At 44.4% G+C, this 19,118-nt stretch overlaps 2 protein-coding genes across 8 annotated transcripts in view; one reads left to right on the top strand and one right to left on the bottom strand.

Annotated features, from left to right (window-relative positions):
• PHKA2 (phosphorylase kinase regulatory subunit alpha 2) overlaps positions 1 to 14,435 on the top strand; it is a 43,215-nt gene extending 28,780 nt beyond the window's left edge. The window contains exons 26-32 of one of the 2 annotated variants that reach the window (XM_084505688.1): positions 1,101 to 1,202; positions 1,810 to 1,928; positions 3,703 to 3,750; positions 5,493 to 5,660; positions 7,248 to 7,301; positions 9,264 to 9,464; positions 10,191 to 14,435. In XM_084505688.1, coding sequence (XP_084361814.1) covers positions 1,101 to 1,202; positions 1,810 to 1,928; positions 3,703 to 3,750; positions 5,493 to 5,660; positions 7,248 to 7,301; positions 9,264 to 9,464; positions 10,191 to 10,364 — 866 coding nt within the window. In that variant the 3' untranslated portion in view covers positions 10,365 to 14,435. The remainder of the gene's footprint in view (positions 1 to 1,100; positions 1,203 to 1,809; positions 1,929 to 3,702; positions 3,751 to 5,492; positions 5,661 to 7,247; positions 7,302 to 9,263; positions 9,465 to 10,190) is intronic. The other variant, XM_084505689.1, reaches the window with a different exon arrangement.
• PPEF1 (protein phosphatase with EF-hand domain 1) overlaps positions 14,032 to 19,118 on the bottom strand; it is a 35,124-nt gene continuing 30,037 nt past the window's right edge. For all 6 annotated transcript variants that reach the window (XM_084505691.1, XM_084505692.1, XM_084505693.1 and 3 more), the window contains 6 exons: positions 18,893 to 19,078; positions 18,134 to 18,276; positions 17,423 to 17,529; positions 16,350 to 16,513; positions 15,484 to 15,568; positions 14,032 to 15,017 (listed from right to left, as the gene is read on the bottom strand). In XM_084505691.1, coding sequence (XP_084361817.1) covers positions 14,827 to 15,017; positions 15,484 to 15,568; positions 16,350 to 16,513; positions 17,423 to 17,529; positions 18,134 to 18,276; positions 18,893 to 19,078 — 876 coding nt within the window. In that variant the 3' untranslated portion in view covers positions 14,032 to 14,826. The remainder of the gene's footprint in view (positions 15,018 to 15,483; positions 15,569 to 16,349; positions 16,514 to 17,422; positions 17,530 to 18,133; positions 18,277 to 18,892; positions 19,079 to 19,118) is intronic.

The raw sequence follows: 19,118 nt of genomic DNA, 5'->3' as shown, positions 1-19,118 counted from the left end.
TCTGAACAAAGAACAACTAATGTGATATCTGAAAAAAAACATTGAAGATTTTTCCACATCAGGGGAGTTTAAAGGGGTCAAAAGGCAAGAAGAAACCATCATCGGAAGTGATCAAGTTAATGTGATGAATATATAGTCTCAAATGCTGACGTTTAGGGGCATGATCTGGACCATATTTTTCTGGCTTAGCTCATCACTGTTTCTAATGTACTCGTACACCTCAAAGGGGAGAACTTCATGAGTCATATTTTAAAGGGTGCCCACTTTGGACACTGCTGCTCCCTTTGACAACAGGTTGGACCAGATGATCTTAGAGGTCTTTTCCAACCTAAATGATTCTATGTTTCTATGAAAATCAGGTGGATACCTGCCTTTGAGGAAGTGGCAGGTTTGTCTCTTAGGAGAAGTTAATACATGTAGCTAAGACATTTTCTGGGATAACCCTGTTTCTCTATGAGGAGTACACAGAAAACCCTATTTCCCCCAAAGCTGAAGCTGAGTACCAGAAGCTGCTGCATTTCACTGTTCAATGCCTCTTTTTCCAGTGCTCCTTTAGTTATTTCTTTGTACATTGCTCTCAGCTTCATTGCTGCCTTTTCCGTGCTCCCCTGTGAGAGACTTGTCTGTGTGCACATGTGCGCTCATGTGTATTTATGTGCTTTTTCTCTCTCACTTCCAAGCACGATCCTTTAATCAAATAAAACACAAGCCTTCCATTTGCATGCTGTTCTTTATGGAACAACTCTAGCTCTGTAATTTAGATCTATGTGATCTACTTTGGGGAGATGGCTGTAGTGATTTTTCAAGCAATCTTGCTCTGTGAAGGAGCAACTGCTTTCTCATCATAAGCTTCAGTGAGATTTCACACAACCTGCACAGGCTGTTCAGTAATGCAAATAGAGTCATCTCCATGCAGTGTTTGTTGTTTAGTCTTGAAATTTATTTTCTTTGAAATGACAACATATAAATTTTCTTTTTAAAGGAAGCATTAGCTACAAAAATAAATGTGGTGGGGACCCCATTCCGCCAGCAGTTCAGTTAGGAAAACGATTTGTAAACCAGCTTATAGTAATGTTTGTTGATGGTTGTTTTTAAACTAGGTGAAGAAGCTTCAGAGAGTTTGATGAATCTAAGCCCCTTTGATATGAAAAATCTCCTACATCATATTCTCAGTGGAAAAGAGTTTGGTGTGGAAAGAAGCTGTAAGTTGTCCGTATGTTAAGTGAGTACTGTAATTATAGAGTTAGATCATCGTATAAGCAAGGTTATACTCTCAGTGCATGTAAAACAGAAGTACTGGTAATGTATTAAACATAGATTGCCAGTACTTGTGTGTATTAGCTGATGAGGGATAAAAAAAAAAAAACACACATGATGGAAACTGTCCTGCACTTGCCTCAAGATTGTATCAGGCAAACTTTTTAAAATGAAGAAATTTTGAATGAAGACCATAAAAGGGCATATCCAGCCTGCCTTCAAGGAGTGTGTCTGATGCCCTGAATTCCCAGCTGGCCCTTCTGCTGGTTCCCGGGTTTGTTCTTAAGCCCTCACAGACTCATTGCAACTCCAATGTCATTTGATGCTGTGATTGTTCAGTGTCTTGGAAGATCAGGCCCCAATATCCAGCTGTGGGTCTACACCCTGGCTTGATGCAATCAGGCTTGAACTATTGATGTGATTTGAAAGGATGCTGTCAAAAAGAGCATTGCGTGCTTTTGAAAGGACATGCTTTTATCTGCCACTTCTAGATACAATTTCGTATGTTTTCCTACCTATATGATTTTTAAAATGTCCATTTGCCTCTTCTAGTGCGACCTATGGATTCCTCTTCATCTAGCCCTGCAATTTCTATTCATGAGATGGGCCATTCTGGAGCAACCAAAACAGGAAGAAGTGGTATTACTAAACTAAAGAGCGAGATGAAGCAGGTGAGGGTTTTCCGTCAATGCTCATCAGAAAATGCAGCTGCTCTGGAGCTGTGCTAGGTCAGATTTTTGTGTATGCATTTTGGGAGACTGTTTTTAGTGCTGATTAAGTTAATGGTAAATCACAGAAGTTCCCAAACATCCTTTGGTTTAAAGCTGATAGAAAGCATGAAGGGGACGTTTCCTCCCAAACTGTAGTTCCTTTTTTGTTCTTTTTCACATGATGGATACAGAAGAACTTGAGCAAACTCTAATGCATTCGTAGCATCAACTTCAAAACAGCATTTTTATCATTTTTTAGCTAAGGCAAAGTCATGATCAGATAAAAGGCATATATGAGAATGAAGTATTTTATATTACAAACATTTCAAAACCACCCTCTCTGCTGAGAGCTTAATAAGCAAGTCTTGCATTTACTCTGAGGCTGTCTCTATGTTGTGTTCACCTTGATTGTATGAAACAAGTTTGCTTGTTAAGCTACTGGAGAGGAGTGGAATTTCTGTATGAGCTTGACATAAGGCATTTGATGCTGACATAAGGGTAAGTTAATAATTCTCTTTGTTATACAGTCAATCAGGGAAGTGAAGGTGCCTGCGAAACATGTAGTTTGTGTCTCATGAGATCTGGTTGCTGTGTTTGAGCTGTACTGGTGCCTCAATGTTACTGTTGCCTTGTCCCCTCCATTGGTACAGCTGTGTTTGTGAAAACGCTGCTGGGTGCTTAGTGCAGGCTCTGAAGTGGCCTTAGTAACTCAGTTTGAGCATGGCTGTTGGTCTTACAGCCGACCTTGGATGCCTGACTTCAGAGCCTTTCCCAGAAGGAAGGGGCACTGGGCACTAGGCGGCAGCATTATTTTATTTTACATACACAGGCGGGCCTGAGCTGAATCCCTGTGCAGTTTGTTAAGGTTGAAAAGGTATTTCCTTGCACTGTTTTTGCATTAGATGGAAACGTTTTTTGCACAGATGAGGGGAGTTGGCTGTTCTTACTTTTTTATTCCCCCCCCCCATCCATTCATGGTGCTTCCTGCCTGATCTCACTGCACTCTCTACATCATTTGCCAAATACCAATTTTAGGTCATGCTGTGTTGGGGGTGAGGACAATCAGCTTTGTGTCAGGAAGGGCACTTCTAATACTTACACCAACATTGCTTTACACCAGAGCTTGTGTGCTGAGCAGCTGCAGCTTGTTCTTGTTTACTGCAGATGTCTCTGGAGTCTGAAAACCAAGACTTTGCCTAGGTCTGAACCATTAACACTAATTAAAGGGCATGGCTTGGGAGGGGACAGCTACAGAAAAGTGCTCAGTGTGGAAAGGGGTGCATCCATGTTGCAGTGAAAGCTCTGCTTTGCAGCTCATTGCTCAGCACTGCTGACCCCGCTGGCATCCTGCAGGCTTTCTGCAGCACGATGGCCTCACGCTGCAAAGAGAAGCTGACATAACAAGTGGAGAATGGCAGTGGGAAGCTTGGGTTCTTTTGTTTTGTTTTGTGTTTTGTTTTCTGACCCTGAATTGCAGAAAAACATCAGCATGCTCCTTAGCTGTGGTGGTTTGTGTTTGCCATGCCGTGGTGACCCTGGCCATCGGACGTGGCTGTCCCAAAGTCAGCTGAGGTGCAGCACTGCAGGAGGCCAGAGCCTGCCATGGTTTTCCCCTGAGTACCTGAGCTTATTCCATGCTCCTCGTCTTTGCACAGATGGGTTACTTAACCTTGTTTGCATCCTGTTGTGTCGTGGCTGTCTGTCTGACCTGCTGGTGTCTGTTTTTGTTTTGTAGTTCTTTCATGAGAGCCACTCCATGTCAAGCAGCATGTTCGCTTCCACGGTAAAACACCACCTGCAGCTCTGTGTGTATGTGTGTGCAGGAACCTTGGCTCTGAACACCTGCAGCTGCTTCTGTGTGAAAGCTTGGTGTAAAACCCTACCTCTTCATTTAGCTCATCTTCACTGGGAGCCTGTTCTCATCAGTAATCTGTTAATAGTCTCATTTAGATCCACTTAGTTCTTCTGAAGGTTAAGTAGTCGTAGCAGATAAAGCACTGTTGCAGATTTAGTTACTTGATTATATTACAGGTGTCATCAGTATTTAACAGTAATGTACAATTTTTGCTGGCAGTCTCTGGCCAGTAATGAAACCAGATTGCTGAGACAGGGGTTTTACAGGCCTACAGGCCGTTGTGTTCTTTCGAGGCAGAGAATTGTAGCCCTTCTTCAGCTCTCGCTGTTAAGAAAAGAGATAATTGTTTAAATATTTTACCAGCAGAAACCTCAGCAGTTTAAAGTCTGAGGCTCCAAATCTGTCATCAGGAGACAGAAGGCTTGCAGCTACGCCTGCACCTTGAACTGGCAGCTGTGATGAGAGGATCTCTGCGCCTGGAGACTTGCTGTCACTGGCACACCGCTCAGGTGCCCTAAATACACCATTACAGAGCACCCCCAGGTGCACGTTCCCCTGGCCCCATGGCCGGGCCTGACAACTGCCAGATTGCTGCTGCCTCCCTTGTCCCACATCCCAGTGTAGAACTGAAGCCTGTTTGACTCACATGCATGGAAGTGTTCAATGAGAACTTGCCTGTCTGAACCACCTGAGTAGCCAGAGTAATTACTGCGTGCAGATGGATTTCTCGGCTTTGGCACTGACCCTCCTGCATCCCCTCGCTCTGCTAAACAGCGTGGAGGAGATTCTGACTATCTGAGTCAGCATGAAGTAAAGGAATGGGGTGCATCAGACCATCAAGGGAACACCATCCATCTGTCACTGACACCAACAGGAGAGAGAATAGACTTTGTTTTCATTTTCTTTTTGCAGAGCTTGGCTGTGCGGGGTCACTGAGCTTCTCCTGTGCAAACTTGTACTTTTTGGTCTTATTTCCCACTTTCCCCAGTACTTTGTTTAGGCAGTTCCTTACTTAAGAGAGGATGGGGTTTGAGAACGGGCTGTCAGTGAAGTCCTCTTTGGGCTGAAAGTAATGGGTGTGACAGTGAGAATGTGCTGATAGTGCCACAACTTGGAAGAAGATTTGCTGCCTAATTTAGTCTCCAAGTCTGGTAGAGCAAAATAGAACAACAGTGACAGTGAAGGGAACAAGGTGGCTACTTACAGAGAGGTGGGCATGGTAATTAAATGACCACACAAAGTCAGTTTTTAATCAACACACATTAATGGAGCTATTTGCATGGAGGACCTCACATCCCTGAGCCTGAAGTCCAAATCAGACCAGCCAGTAAATGCCACCATCTGGTGGAACAGTGACACTGCCCTGCCCTCCAACTGGTACTTGTCAGAGCAGTCATGCCTTGTCTTGAAACAAGCAGTGAAGTTTACTGATTTATCCCTTGCTGAACTGCTTGCTTATTTCGTTGAGAAACGACTGAAGTGCTGGAGAAGTGAAGCTTGTTGTGGAAGGTAGAGAGGGATCAGTCCTGCTCCATCACCTCGTGTGAGGTCCTAGCCTGTGGTTTTCTTTCCTGGTCCTCAGCTAGCGTTGTAACAGAACAACATGTTCACAAGCAGAAGCACTTGTGGTGGTGGAAGGAAACTAACAAAAGCCTTAATGTTTCTGACAGAGGGGCAGCACCCCGCCGTCTCCCACCAGCACTTCTCCGACGGGCTCCGACAGAGACATCAGCTGGGGGGACCGCAAAGGGCAGTGGCTGCGCAGGAGGAGGCTCGATGGTGCCATTAACAGAGTTCCTGTTGGCTTCTATGAGAAAGTGTGGAAGATCCTTCAGAAGGTAGGCTGACAGCTATGGAAGGCAGGAAGCAAAAAAATATGTATGGGAACATGGGAAGGTGATGGTTTAGGGGTGTTGTGTTGCTGGTTAAAGTTGGTCTTCAGCTGGAAGACCAGTGGAAACTGGAGTTGTTAGTAGGAACATGTCTCCCAAACATATAAGGGCTCCATTAATGCAATTCCGCATCTTAGTTTGAAAGTGTGTTTTTCTCTGAAAACACCAGAGATGCATTTTGGCTGAACAATTCTGTTTCACCACTGTTCTGCATTGCTCCTGGCCTTATGCAAGTTGTGGTCACTGCCACGGAGGGGCACTGTAACGCAGTGCACTTCGCGTGCTCCAGCTGAAAAAGGCTGCAGGGAGTGAGGTTGGAAACTTCACAGACTCTTCTAAAATGTCTTGAGATCTCTTGCTGGCTCTTCTGAGCCGCATGCCATTCTTGATAGCTTTTGTTTATTGTGTTTTGGTAGCACCTTGGAGAACAGGGGTGTGGAAATGTACTGAAACAGATCTCAGGGAAGGAAAAGAGGGGAATTAAGAATTTCTCTTTACTTCGAAGTGGTGAACCTGCTCTCCTTTGCTGGATGACAGACGGGATTTGGCAGCTTGCAAAACTGAGCTGTTCAAGCCTACACCGTTGCAAAGATGTGCATCACCAGCTTAGAGCACTCTTGGTTGTCCTAAAATCAGTTATTCTGAAGCTGGTATCAGCCAAGATGAGTCATGTATGGCCTGTAGATTTGCTGATGGGATCTTTTAGTATGTTCAACATACGTTCAACGGTGAACATCACTTCTGTCCTGACCTACTGTAGTAGCTGGCAGTATTTAATGGTTTTCTGGCTATTAAAATTAATTATGCTTATTTAAAGTTATTTAAATATTTCTTACACTATGAACTGTTCACAAAAGCACTCTTCTTGATGTGCCCTTTTTCTTTATTTTTTATTTTTTATAACCGCAGGTACCCAGATGTGTCATTCCATAGCCTGCCTTCTCACCATTTAGGTTCTGTCACCCTTTTCTTTTATACCACTTGGTATTTCTAACACCACCTCTCTGCCAGTGTTTGTGGCCCATTTCCAAGCACCACAGCATGCTGACACGCTTGAGTTGAAGTGCCCTAGGTTTCCAACACTTAACTAAATGTTGTTTTAGTGAAAATGAGAAATACAGGTTCTCATTTTCATGGTTTGTTGTCGTGTTTTTGCATTATCTTTTATTTCTACATCCTTTCCACAGAAGGCTCTCATTGATTTGGCTTTGTCCTTTGTTTGCCCCTTCCTGTAGTGGCTCTCCAAGTACTTTCCTCCCCTTCAGTAGCTAAAGTGGAATACAGAACACCATGCAGGTGTCACGTAAGGTTATTTCTAACATTTGGCAGGCTACATAATAACCTCTTGAGTAAAGGTGAAATCATTTTTAACAGGTTTTCTTTTCTTTTTTTGTGGTAGATTTGGTGGTGTTTTTTTGGTGTTTTTGTTTGTTTAGCTTAAAATTTTTACATACTGGCTTGGATCAGAATTCAGTCAGACTTACTTGCAAGAACTATGATTTCTGTTCATTGCGGAAATATTTTTTGTTTCAGTGTCACGGTTTGTCCATTGATGGGTACGTCCTTCCTTCTTCAACCACCAGAGAGGTACAGTAAAACGCTGAGGATTTTCTAGGCGTATGACTGAACGTTTGGTTTCACAGTGTAAGAGGTAGAGCGGGGCCAATGCTGCAGGACCTTTTAAAAACCAGAAGTGGCTGCTACTCCAGGAGGGAGCTGAGGTCTGGATCTTCCCTCCAGCACCCCTGCCAGCTTCACTGCGGCTGTGCAGATGAGTTTTTCTGCCAGCCAGGCCTGGGAGCGGGTGGGTTTTGAGGTAGGTTTGCCCCTTCGCTGCGCCCGCTGTCTGCATGCCTTCATGGCTTTACTCGGCTCTGGTGATGCCACACCTCGAGTACTGTGTTCAGTTTTGGGCCCCTCGCTACAAGAAGGACATGGAGGTGCTTGAGCGGGTGCAGAGAAGGGCGACGAAGCTGGTGAGGGGCCTGGAGAACAAGTCCTACGAGGAGCGGCTGAGGGAGCTGGGCTTGTTCAGCCTGGAGAAGAGGAGGCTCAGGGGTGACCTTATTGCTCTTTACAGATACCTTAAAGGAGGCTGTAGAGAGGTGGGGGTTGGCCTGTTCTCCCACGTGCCTGGTGACAGGACGAGGGGGAATGGGCTTAAGTTGAGCCAGGGGAGTTTTAGGTTAGATGTTAGGAAGAACTTCTTCACTGAAAGGGTTGTGAGGCACTGGAACAGGCTGCCCAGGGAAGTGGTGGAGTCACCATCCCTGGAAGTCTTCAAAAGACGCTTAGATGTAGAGCTTAGGGAAATGGTTTAGTGGGGACTGTTAGCGTTAGGTCAGAGGTTGGACTCGATGATCTTGAGGTCTCTTCCAACCTAGAAATTCTGTGATTCTGTGATTCTATGGCAGTAGTGTGCTGCACCCACAGAGCACTGCCTGAAAAGGGGGTGGCTGGTTACAGTCATTCAGGCAGAGTAACGAAAAAGCTCAGCTTTGTTGGAATAAAGTAGACACATTGCTTGTTCCTCACCCTAATTTTTTTTAAATGCTGCCACTGCAGCCAATGTATTTTGGCATCACAGCCTCAAGAGTAAACACGAGTTGAGGATGATGGTTTCTCACCAAAGCTTTCACTCTTTAAATCCATAACCTTAACCTTTCTTTATAGTTTTTTTCCTCAGTTGGATTGCCACTCTTCCCTTAGGCACTCTGGCAAGTTTTAAGTTCACAAATATGAAACAAACAACTCTTGCAAACAGAGATCTCTCAGCAGAAGAGAGATACTTGCATGCCTGAGACTTTTTTTCATGTCAGGTTGCACCCAGTTTGTCTCTGGCTTCCTCCTTTTCTGGTGGTAACAGCTGAAGAGAAGAGCTAGAATTTTCTGCCAAATTTAAACCTTCTTTTGCAGAATGGAGAGCTTTATTTATTCCTATTGTGTAGATAAATAAGCTTATATTTTTAGCCTGTCAGACCTAGACAGTATCTAATTTTGCTGTTTAAAGGAATCAAACTAAATGAGCACAAACCTCCTAGGGTGTCAGCATTTCACATGACATCCATACAGCTCTGCCAGCGAGAATTAGGCTGCTCTACAAACAATATAGGTATTCGCTTGTGTGAAAGCGCATTCACGCTAAGCAGCTGGCTATTTTTAAATCTCCACAGTCATTTCGGTTTTGCGACTAACCTGCAGTGCCAGAAGGGTACTCGGAAGGCAAAATGTCTGAGACTGGCACATTAGAAGCAGAGAATTAGTTTGCAAGGCAAGTATCCGCAGTCCTGTGTGCAAGTACAGTGTGTGTGTGATGGGCTGCAGGGCTGGAGCAGTTCTCTGGAAGTTGCATAACTGCGTGCAGGACCAGGGCCTAGCGACACAAAAAGTTCCTGTCAGTGCTAAAGCCATAAAAACATCTTGTTCACCTCAGTCGGGCTGCCCCCACGTGAGGAGAGGAGCGTGTGTTTAAGTGCCTGGGGGATGCGTGGGGAGCTAGTCTTTTGGATCTGTGGGTTTTTAATTTCCATTTCCACTCTCGCTCGCCAGATGACCCCCTGCGAAATCAAGTTTGCCGTGCACGTGGAGTCGGTGCTGAACCACGTACCCCAGCCCGAGTACCGGCAGCTCCTGGTGGAAGCGATTCTCGTCCTTACCTTCCTGTCTGACGTGGAGGTGAACAGCATCGGGGGAATCATCCACGTGGATCGAATAGTGCACATGGCCAACGACCTCTTTCTGCAGGAACTGGTGAGTGAGGCCAAGGGGCAGCCTTCGCGTTTGAAATCTACTCCTCTATTCCTTTCTTTGGTGTGTGGAGAATACGATTTTTTCCTTATGCCCCTACGAAGGAAAACCAAATCACCTCAGTATCTTCTGGAAGTATATTTGGAAAACTAATTTAAGAATTGTGGGAGATTTAGTGGGGATAAAATCATAGCTGCTAACAAGCTCTGAAATAAGTGGGCAGATGGAAGAGAACTTTCGCTTTACCAAAGCACTGCACGAGCCACTCTGAGGAGAAGCATTCAGTCCTCCATCAGCAGAAAGTCAGGAAAAGCTGTGCAGGTACAGCTGCCAGAAACAGAACAGCTCGGAGACAACGCTGTGTACATGCCAGACAGTAAGGCAGAGAACAAGTTCACGTCCAGGCCAGCTGCTTTTAGCTCTACCTAATTATAGAAGAGTATTGTGAAAGCAGAGTGTGAAGCGTTAGAATTATCAATATTTAAGTATTTTAAAAAAGGACAAGATTTGTGAAACTAGATGTTCCTTGTTTACTTAGGCTGATCCAAATAAGTTATGTGTATCCTGTAACAATCCCAGTAAGGGTTTTAATGAGGGAACGGAGCCTTTGCCTTCAGCATTCAGCACAAATGTAAAATCATCACGAGGCCTTTTCTTTTTTTTTTTCCCCAATACATAAGCATAAATGCCTAATGTTCCCTACTTCTTTTTTTGTGTGTGTCTTTTCAGAAATCGTTTGGAGCTACTGGTGGTATCTTGGAGAAAGACATAGCCACAGGAATTTGCCACTTTTTTTACGACAGCGCTCCAAGCGGGGCCTATGGGACTATGACATACCTGACAAAAGCCATAATTATTTATTTACAGGATTTCCTGCCTAGCACAGGCTGTGTGATGCAATAAGCAGTGTCTCAGGAGGGAGAAAAGGCTCGGAAGCTTTTCCTCCCCGTTTCGCTGCCTCGAACCTCTTGTTTAGTTGCTGCATGTGTGTGTGCCATACACTACCTCAGCACTTCATGCGAAACATCATGGTGTGTGCATGCCTGCCTGCGGGGGACAGGTAGGTGGAACGTGGCCTACTTTTAAGGGAGGGTGTGAGAAATAACAAATAATTAAGCTCATTCTGCCCAAAGTGCATCGATGTAATTCATATTAAATTAGCAAGAATTAAACTGCTCTGCCAAGGGGAAAACAGATTACTCTGTGGAGATCAAAAGGCATAATAAAACGAGGGAGCTCTATCTCAGGCTTAAAGTCTCCCAAACAAGGGAAGTGATGGAATTCATTAATTTTTCCCCTGCTCTCTGTAAACGTACGTCGTTGTTGTGAATCACTAATGCAGTGTGAAACATCCAGGGAAATGTAAATTAGAGGAATAGGAATAACTGGAGGTAACCAGGTGGTATTTTTGATACACGTTTACCCCGATTCTCATCTCGTTTGCACCTAGTTAGTACAGGGCTAGTGCCGCAGAGACAAATGTCTTACAATATCCTCTAATTTGAGATGATGGCCTTGCTCAGGAAGCTGCCTCTCTCTTTAATCTGAACGAAGTGGCTTCCTTCCCGGCATCCCCAGGGCTTCGCAGGAAAATCTCAAGACTCCAGCTTCTCCAAGGTGACAGACTGTTTTATGCCTGTAATCCTTTTCTCTGAACGGAGAAAGATAAACCTCAGCCACCCGAGCACCCTTCCCAAGTCTCCTGATCCTTTCTCTTGCAAATAGCCTCGGAGTTGAGAATGGCATAATTGCCACCCTTCCAGCACAGGGTGAGTTTATGGAAGGCTTTGATGTTTTTCTCTTTTTTTTTTTTCCTCCTTTTTTTTTTTTTTTTCCTTTGTTATTATTTTTTAAAGGCACATTTGTCAGTGGTGGTTAGGGACGGGCTCCCTGGTAGTCTCCTTGCAGACAGCTCCCAGGTTTGTGCCTGCGCCATGAGGCTGTCCACTGAAAATAAGCTTCAGTGGCTGCTTGGAGCTGCTTTAAGGAGAGAGAGTAAGCGTGTGTCACGCAGGGAAACGGCTCTGCGGCCACTTCATCTGAAAACAGAGGTAGGCTGCTTCTGGAGTGGAAAACCCTGCTTCACCCCAGGCACCAGCTGCTATTTGCCGTGGTTTTATGCAGTTACCTGAAATACCTTGATGAAAGGAGGGACATAAGCCTGTCTCAGTTGCTGGTTGCCAGCACCTGTGGTCCCAGGGAAGGCAAACTTCAGGCGGCACAGCTACCATGGAGGCGCTGCTGCTGCTGCAGCATCTGGGCACTTGCTCAAGAGAGCCAAGGCAGAGCAATGAGTGTGGGAGGCCTCAGGAGGTGATTCAGATTTAGGAGAATTTGGCAGCCCAGGAGCTGCTTGCTGGATGCTCTGAGAGGCAAGGACTGTGTTAACCACCATGGGCACTGTGGACCTGTGGAGGAATAAGTGGCAAGGTACGGTTCAGCTACAACTAGCACACACTTGGATGTGGAAGTCATTTTATTGGCATGGTACCTGTTTTTGTTTGTTTGTTTGTTTGTTTTTTCTTTTATTGTGCTTTTCCCCCATTTTTGTATGCATTGTGAGAGATCACCTAGCGTGTTTCTCAGTAAATAAATCCTTTGGTTTAAACATATGGATGTAACAGTGCAGAGCATGAGCACACTAAGTCACTAAAGCAACGGTTCAGAGCCCAGAGCAAAACAAACACCTCTTAACTCTTTTTTTTTTTTTTTTTTTTTTTTTTTTTTTTTTAAACAAGTGTCTTTGATTTAAAATTCATAGTATGACCTCAATTACCAATACATTTATTATCACTGTGATCAATTACCACGTGGAGTGTACGCACTGGTGAAGTAGTTATATGGTGATTTGAAGAGAGTTTAGATAACTGGTACTGAGAAGTGGGATGCTGAAGCACAATGTCAGTGGAGGGGAAAACTCATTTTACTTCCAGCTCAGGCACAGCTGCAACTTTCTGCTGAGCTACTACTCGGACAGAAGGATTATTACAGCTGGGGAATCACAGTTAATGCAAAACTCATTAAGCAAATAAGCTTTTGTTCAGACCCCCCCACACACATACACACTTTGCAGAGGATCCACCTCTGTGTTATTAAGCTGTTATAAAACTGAGCCCGCTCTGATGGAGGTGAGGGTGTGCTCCCAGGTAAAATTCAGTGACAGCTTTGCCACTAATTGGAGCAGCTCAGCTGTCTGGCCTCCCAGGGGAGCCAGAAGAGGAGGATGCGGCCACCCTCAACTCCCTGCAAACTCATTTTGGAAGGCAAAGGTACACAGGCACCTCATGTGCTTCAGAAACAAGGGCTTTCAGGAAAGCAGATCCACCTGAGACCTGGTCTTTCCGCTCTGTCCGGCGCTGCTGTCACGAGCACTTTGCAGCCGTGGGGACAGAAGCAGCAGCCCTGCTCCTCCGTCTGCCTGCAGCAGCTGTGGGGCAGGCTTCTCTCTTGGCTGGATGACTCAGCCCCTCGCAGCGCTGCCTCCCCAGGAGCCTCTTCTCACTGTACACTAAGCCAAGTGCTGCGCTGCGCCCTTGCTGTTGGCGTCCCTTCTCATCAAGGCAAGCGTCCTTCAGCGTAATCCTTCAGTTTAATGCTGGAGTGGCTTCAGGAACACCTTGTGAGAGGGGCACATCTAAGCCGCAGGGTCTCAGCAATGTGTCTGAGCTCCCACCTTGTTACACGCCCTTGTTTTGTCCTGTCTTAGGGGTGGCAAAGGAGGCCTCCTGATCTGTACTGTCACATTCTATAAATACACATTTAACGTTGCCAATACCATTAAAATTTTACTATAATTTTTGTTTTTCTCTTAGAGAATCCTCCCCCCCCCCACTCCAGGGAATAGAAATAAGTATGTGCATGTTTAGTTGCTCATCTGTTAATGTACAAAATACTTCTGGAAAAGTATTTCCTATTTCATTGACTAAAAATAAGATGTAGGAATGACGGCACTATGAAGCTTGGACTGCTATTGTATCTGTAATGGTAAATTATTAGGAAGGGTGCTATAGCTTTTTTTTTTTTCCTTTGCATTTTCAAAACTGTTACTAAATTAAAAACTCCCTACTTACCTCATGGTTCAGTATTAAATTTTAAAGACTGGTTAGGCTGGAACTGTTTACTACCCAGCAAGCACTCTGCATACATTGTATTTAATAAGGATGAATTAAGGTAATGTCTTTTTTATAAAGCTCCTGATCTGGCTGCGCTTTATATCGGTGTGTTGCTTTCAGAGTGTAACATGTGAGTGAGTCAGGTGCAGGAGTGAGGTGCAGGAATGGGAGTATTGGCTCGCAAGCTTGCAGCAGGGGAATACAGGGGGAGACACAGGACACTGGGCTCTGCCATCTTGCTGCTTTCCATAAAGTCAATTGTAGAATTTGTCAGTTTGCTTGATAGAGAATTCATGCTCAACTGTATGCAAGATTATTTAGGTTCGGTAGAATCAAACATTGTTACTTTTGTGTTTTTACGCATCTCCCGGTTTTAAAGAAATACAGTTCAACTACAGGCAAAAAAGTGTTTTACTCTGGTATGTGTAGCCTACCACTGTAAAGACACCGCACACACATTACTGTGAAAGCTGAAGCTTTATTTTAGGATCTGTTGTATGTTATATTAACATGCTATGAATTTAGCCAGCATTAAAGTGACAGGTTATGACTGTTTCTTGGCCCCCAACCCCAACAACTGTAAGGCAAAAGTAACCAGTGGCAAGAACAAATCTATTGCAAGTGTAAACGCCTTTCAAATAAGACCCTTTAAGTTGGGTCTGTAAACTTCAGAGAGGATACATAGTCACCTGGAATGTTTTTATTTTATTGCATCATGCAAAGAGGAAGATTAAATGCAGAACTACCTATTTTCCTATTTTAATGATCTGGTGTATTTTCCTTCTTCTTTTTTTTTTTTTTTTAATCTCGCCTGGGCTGGATAGTCAGTCCACAGAAAGCCTCTGTTGTTCCTGCTATATCCCCAGGGAGTGACAGATATGTTCCTTGTGGTCACTAATACTATTTCTCAGCTGTCTCTAAGGGCTGCTGAGAGAAACATACCAAAGCTTCTCCTCCCGTGAGGTTGTAGGTGCTACCTTGGTAATATTCACAGGTAAGATAGGTGGAGGAGGTGAAACCAAGAGTGAGGATAAATTGTAAGGTACTGATGTGGCAGTGAGGCAGTAATACTGTATATGGTGGTTTTTCATCTCTTCTGGTCTCATTACTAGCAGGTGTACATCATCACAGTGACCACAACGCTTGTTACTAATTATTGGTTGTCTGTGTGGAAATTGGGTTCCCAGGCTGCTTGTGACTCATGACAGGAAGGTGGACTTCCACGACAACCCGCAAGAAGTTCTGCCTCTTCATTAGGTTGGCTTCTTGTCTCCTTTGTGAACCACATGAAAGGCCTCTAAAAATTCGCTGAAGTCAATGTAGTCGTCTTTGTTGTAGTCGATGCTCTGGGCGAGCTTGTCAATGGAGGCATCGTACGCCTCAGTTCCCAGGTGAGAACTGAAGATTCTCCAGGTCTTGCGGAACTCATCAAAAGAAATCAAACCTAAAGGAGACAGATGGCAGATTGCTTCTTCCAGTGCTGTTTCCCCTTCCTACATGCACGCACACTCCTTTATTGCAAGACAGTTACCTGCCTACCAGGGCTTGTGTGATTTTTTTGTGATTTCCTGGTTGAAGTACATTTTTACTGCAAGCAAGGAGCTAGCGCTTTCAACAGTGGAATTAAGAAAGCAGTAAATACCGAGAGTGCGAGGAGAAGGGAGAAAAAGCCCCCAAAAGTGACACCAGTACTGGAAACTGAGTATGTGAGATTTTTTTTCTTGAATTAGGCTCTGTGCGCTGTCCCTTATATGGGTACAGCCTGACTGCTGAAATTAGTCTTCACTAAAATGGAAAAATGACATCACCCCTGGTACCTCTATATATAGGAGCCTTAAGGAGGAAACCGTGGGGAAAGATAAGTAGTAGAGGCTTCCTAGGGCTGGTGCTGTGAAGTCACAGGCACTTACCTGAATGATCTTCATCCATGATGTTAAAGATTACCTCCAGCTCTTTTCTGTATTTGCACAGCGTTTCAACCAAAGCTGGCTGAACCTGGTGTTGAAATCATACACAGGAAAGCATTCAGACCTTGGGTTTGAGTAAGCTTAGCCAACAGAATACGTACTATACAAATCTATTTTCCCAGTTTAACTTGTCAAATACTAGGAAAAATTCCTTATGCTTGAGTTCCAAGAGATGATATTTTGTCTTGCCCCGAATCAGCTAAAACCTGTCCCTTCTGGGTGAGGGGGTCCTGTGAAGGAACCTTTCACACCTCCTACCTTCAGTAATTATTTGTGGAAATATTGATGACCTAGGGAAAATGGTGGGTGTCATGCACTCACATGAAATGTTCGATGTTAGAAAAATGGTGGTGAGAGCTAAGAACCAAACCGCTGAGCAGTCGCCCAGTAACAACTGGGCTCTGAAGCAGAGACCTCAGCTATAGATGGTCAAACATCTCCAGCCCATCTCCAACTGTGACTTCATCCCACAGGTGCCAGAATTGGTTCTGTGCACATTTGCAAAGCTGCTCCGAGTGGGATTCATCACATATCTCCTCAGCTACCTTATCTAAATGCCCTTGAGAGTCACCGGAAAGTAGGAAGCAGTTCTAGCGTGTGATTCATACAACCTATTTTAAGAATCTACCTTAGCAGGGAATGATGATTCGTGCCCTAGAAGTACTTGTTTCCCTCCAATGACCATAAAAGGAAGCTAGGTAACTAGTTCAGATGTAGATGTCTACCGGATTGGCCAAACCACTGTCTTGTGCCTCAAATTGCAAAAAGCTCTTCCTCCCAGATTTGCAAAGAGGCGTTTTCCTCCTTACCTCTTCTGTAGATTGAGCTATTTCCATATTGTGAAAACACGACATGTAGTCAACTTTTCCATCTGGATCTGTCTTGGCTAAATGGGGCAGCAGTGTCCTCCAGGGCAGTTCCAGGCAGAGGACAGACTCCATCGCTGCTGCCCAGTCACTGACAGAAATGTTGCCTGCCAAAGGGGTCAGTTCATGGTTACATTTGGTACATGATGCAGCACAAATCAGACACCAGCATGCCTTCTGACTTTGTTTAAGAGGTCACAAACCATGAACATTTTCTCCTAATGCTGGGGAATAAAAATATTCTTAACAGTGAGCAGCAAGGTCAGACTAAACATTTCCACAGGTCCCTTCCAACAGCGACAATTTTGTGATTCTGTTGAGATGGTCAGCGTGCTTTAAAACTTCTGGAGAAAACCAAATGTTTCTATGAAGAGCGCTTCAGATTTGAGCTGAGTTGCATCTATAGAGATGTATGGCTGAAAAGTCAACAAGGCAGAAATATGTTGATCGGTTGCTCAGCAGCCAGAGAACCAGCACCAACGCCTTATCAATTGCCATTTTTGGGGCACAGATGACAACCTTGTCAGGTGAGAAGCCATCAGGAGAAAAAGCTGTATTTGTGCCAGAAGTCATCAATGCCTTGCTCCTACATAAAAGGTTCATCTACCAATTTATTACTGACTTTTCTTCAGCTGATGCATGACTGTTTGTCCACTAGTTGGTAGCCTAGCCACCCTACTCAAAGAGCCCCCAGACTCAGGAGACCAGTCCTCCTTCCTCTGAGACCCCAGTTTCCTGGCTGACATCTTCTGAAGATGCTCCCGAGTGAAGGTGATGACTTTTGAGCTTCTGGAATCAGATTTCCCTGCCCAAACTCTCTGCCTAGCGAGCTTCTTTCTTTGCTCACGTGTTCCAATTCCTCCCTTCTTCATACTTAAACCTCCCACCCCACCCTCCAAGTTGCTTTCTAAGGATAAGCATCCACGACTCACATCTTCTGCTGGGAGGAGTGAGAGTGTGTCACCAACCAGCCTCAGGCCAGCAGGCCCCCATGCACACATAAGAGGTGGTGTTACCTGTGTTGTCGCAGTCATACTTTTCAAAAGCCTCAGTGAGCGTAGACCTGTGAGCAAAAATCCTCTCTCGTAAGATTTGCAAGGCAGAATGTTCAATTGTTTTCATCCTAAGAGGAAAAAAAAAAAAAAAAAAAAAAAAAAAAAAAAAAAAGCAAAGCTGATCATTAAAGAATTTTAATCCTCCAGCAATTTATGCTTTTCAACACTCATTATCAAATTCTTCTGTTCTTGAACGTGCAGTGTCATCAGGGTCATCCTAAAAGGCAACACTGGGGAAAAACAAAACAAAGCCCCAGAAGAATAAGCTGAACTTAAGAGATAATCAAGTTTATGCAGGTAATTCTAAGCTGCTTTGCTTTAGTAAATCTGACCACAGTGCTAGGCATGGCAAAGCTGTAATGATAAACTTTTTGGACTCCATTCATAACAGGATTTCTCCAGATTAACACTGCAGCCTTAAAGCAGACCTGACAGACAGGCATAGGCTCTTTAGGAGTCCCTGACAATCGTCTGTTCTAAGCTCTTAATTACCTTTGGGAATTTCTCAGGAAACTAAGTCAGAGCACTCCAAATACATTTTTGTCTTCTGTGTTAATATTTAAATGGGAAAAACAGAAAAAGAAGGAAAACAGATGCCTGTCGAAGTAAAATGAAGCTACAGATTTACAGCAGGTGCTCACGCTCACTGCACACATGAGGATGCATCTTTACCTCTCCCAGTGGTTCTGCTTGTCTGTGCGCTCGCACACTTGATACTGTACAAAACGAGGAATCAGATCCGGGTTCAGTCGGATGTACGCTCCCCTGTTGCTCCCCTCTTCATAATAGTTAGAGGCAGAAAATATAGTGATAACCTGATCATAGGAAAAAAAGAAACTGTTGGCTAGAACAACTCTTCGTGACACTGATTCCTAAAGCTGATCTTAGAAAAACCTGCAGGTTACAAAATGAAGTGTCAACATGTAAAACCAGAAACGATGTCATTCACTAGACTGCTTGCTCTTTCCAAGTCAGAGCTCCAGGCGTGCGTTTTTGGCCTGTCACAGTTTAGAGGGCAGTGTGATAGCACACTGTAGCAGAAATGTCTAAGAGAGGTGTTTTCAGGATTCTTGCTGGCATCTTGATACAGCATGTCAGCAAGCAATGCCAGAAGAGAAACGAGTTAAAAGGCTTCTAAGAGTGTACGAGCATCTCTTACGCTGTATTTACACATAACTGTCCTAAGGGATTTTGTTGATGTTCATTTGTTTTCACATGAGTAATGAACTAGTCCCCACTCCCTGAAGCTGTAGAGACTTCTGTGTTTGTCAGAACACCGTAATTTGTTCTAACATCTACTTATTTAGCACATGATTTCCCCAAACCCATTTTGAAGAAGTCGCTCATTTTCTTAATTAACTTTGCAGACACATCTGTGGATGTACCCCTGAAATTCATGGGAGACCTCTGCTTTCCGTGGCAGCACCTTACCTTCCCACCATGAGTGAGCTCGTAGCCTTCCCGCTTAAATTCATGGGACCTGATCAACAGCTTCAGATTATACCTCTCAAACAGCCTGGCAGTGGTGTCAGGGCCAAAGTAACAACCTCCTCCGCGGCGCTTGTTTGGGACGCAGCCATTCTGCATTCTTGGATCACTCCAGAGAATGTCCATGACCTGGCAAGAGCAAACTCAAGTGAGGACTGGTAGTAGGCAA

This window comes from Aythya ferina (assembly GCF_964211825.1).
Source record: "Aythya ferina genome assembly, chromosome: 1".
Lineage (NCBI taxonomy): Eukaryota > Metazoa > Chordata > Aves > Anseriformes > Anatidae > Aythya > Aythya ferina.
Note: the sequence above shows the minus strand (reverse complement) of the source record. Positions and strands in the feature narration are given on the sequence as shown.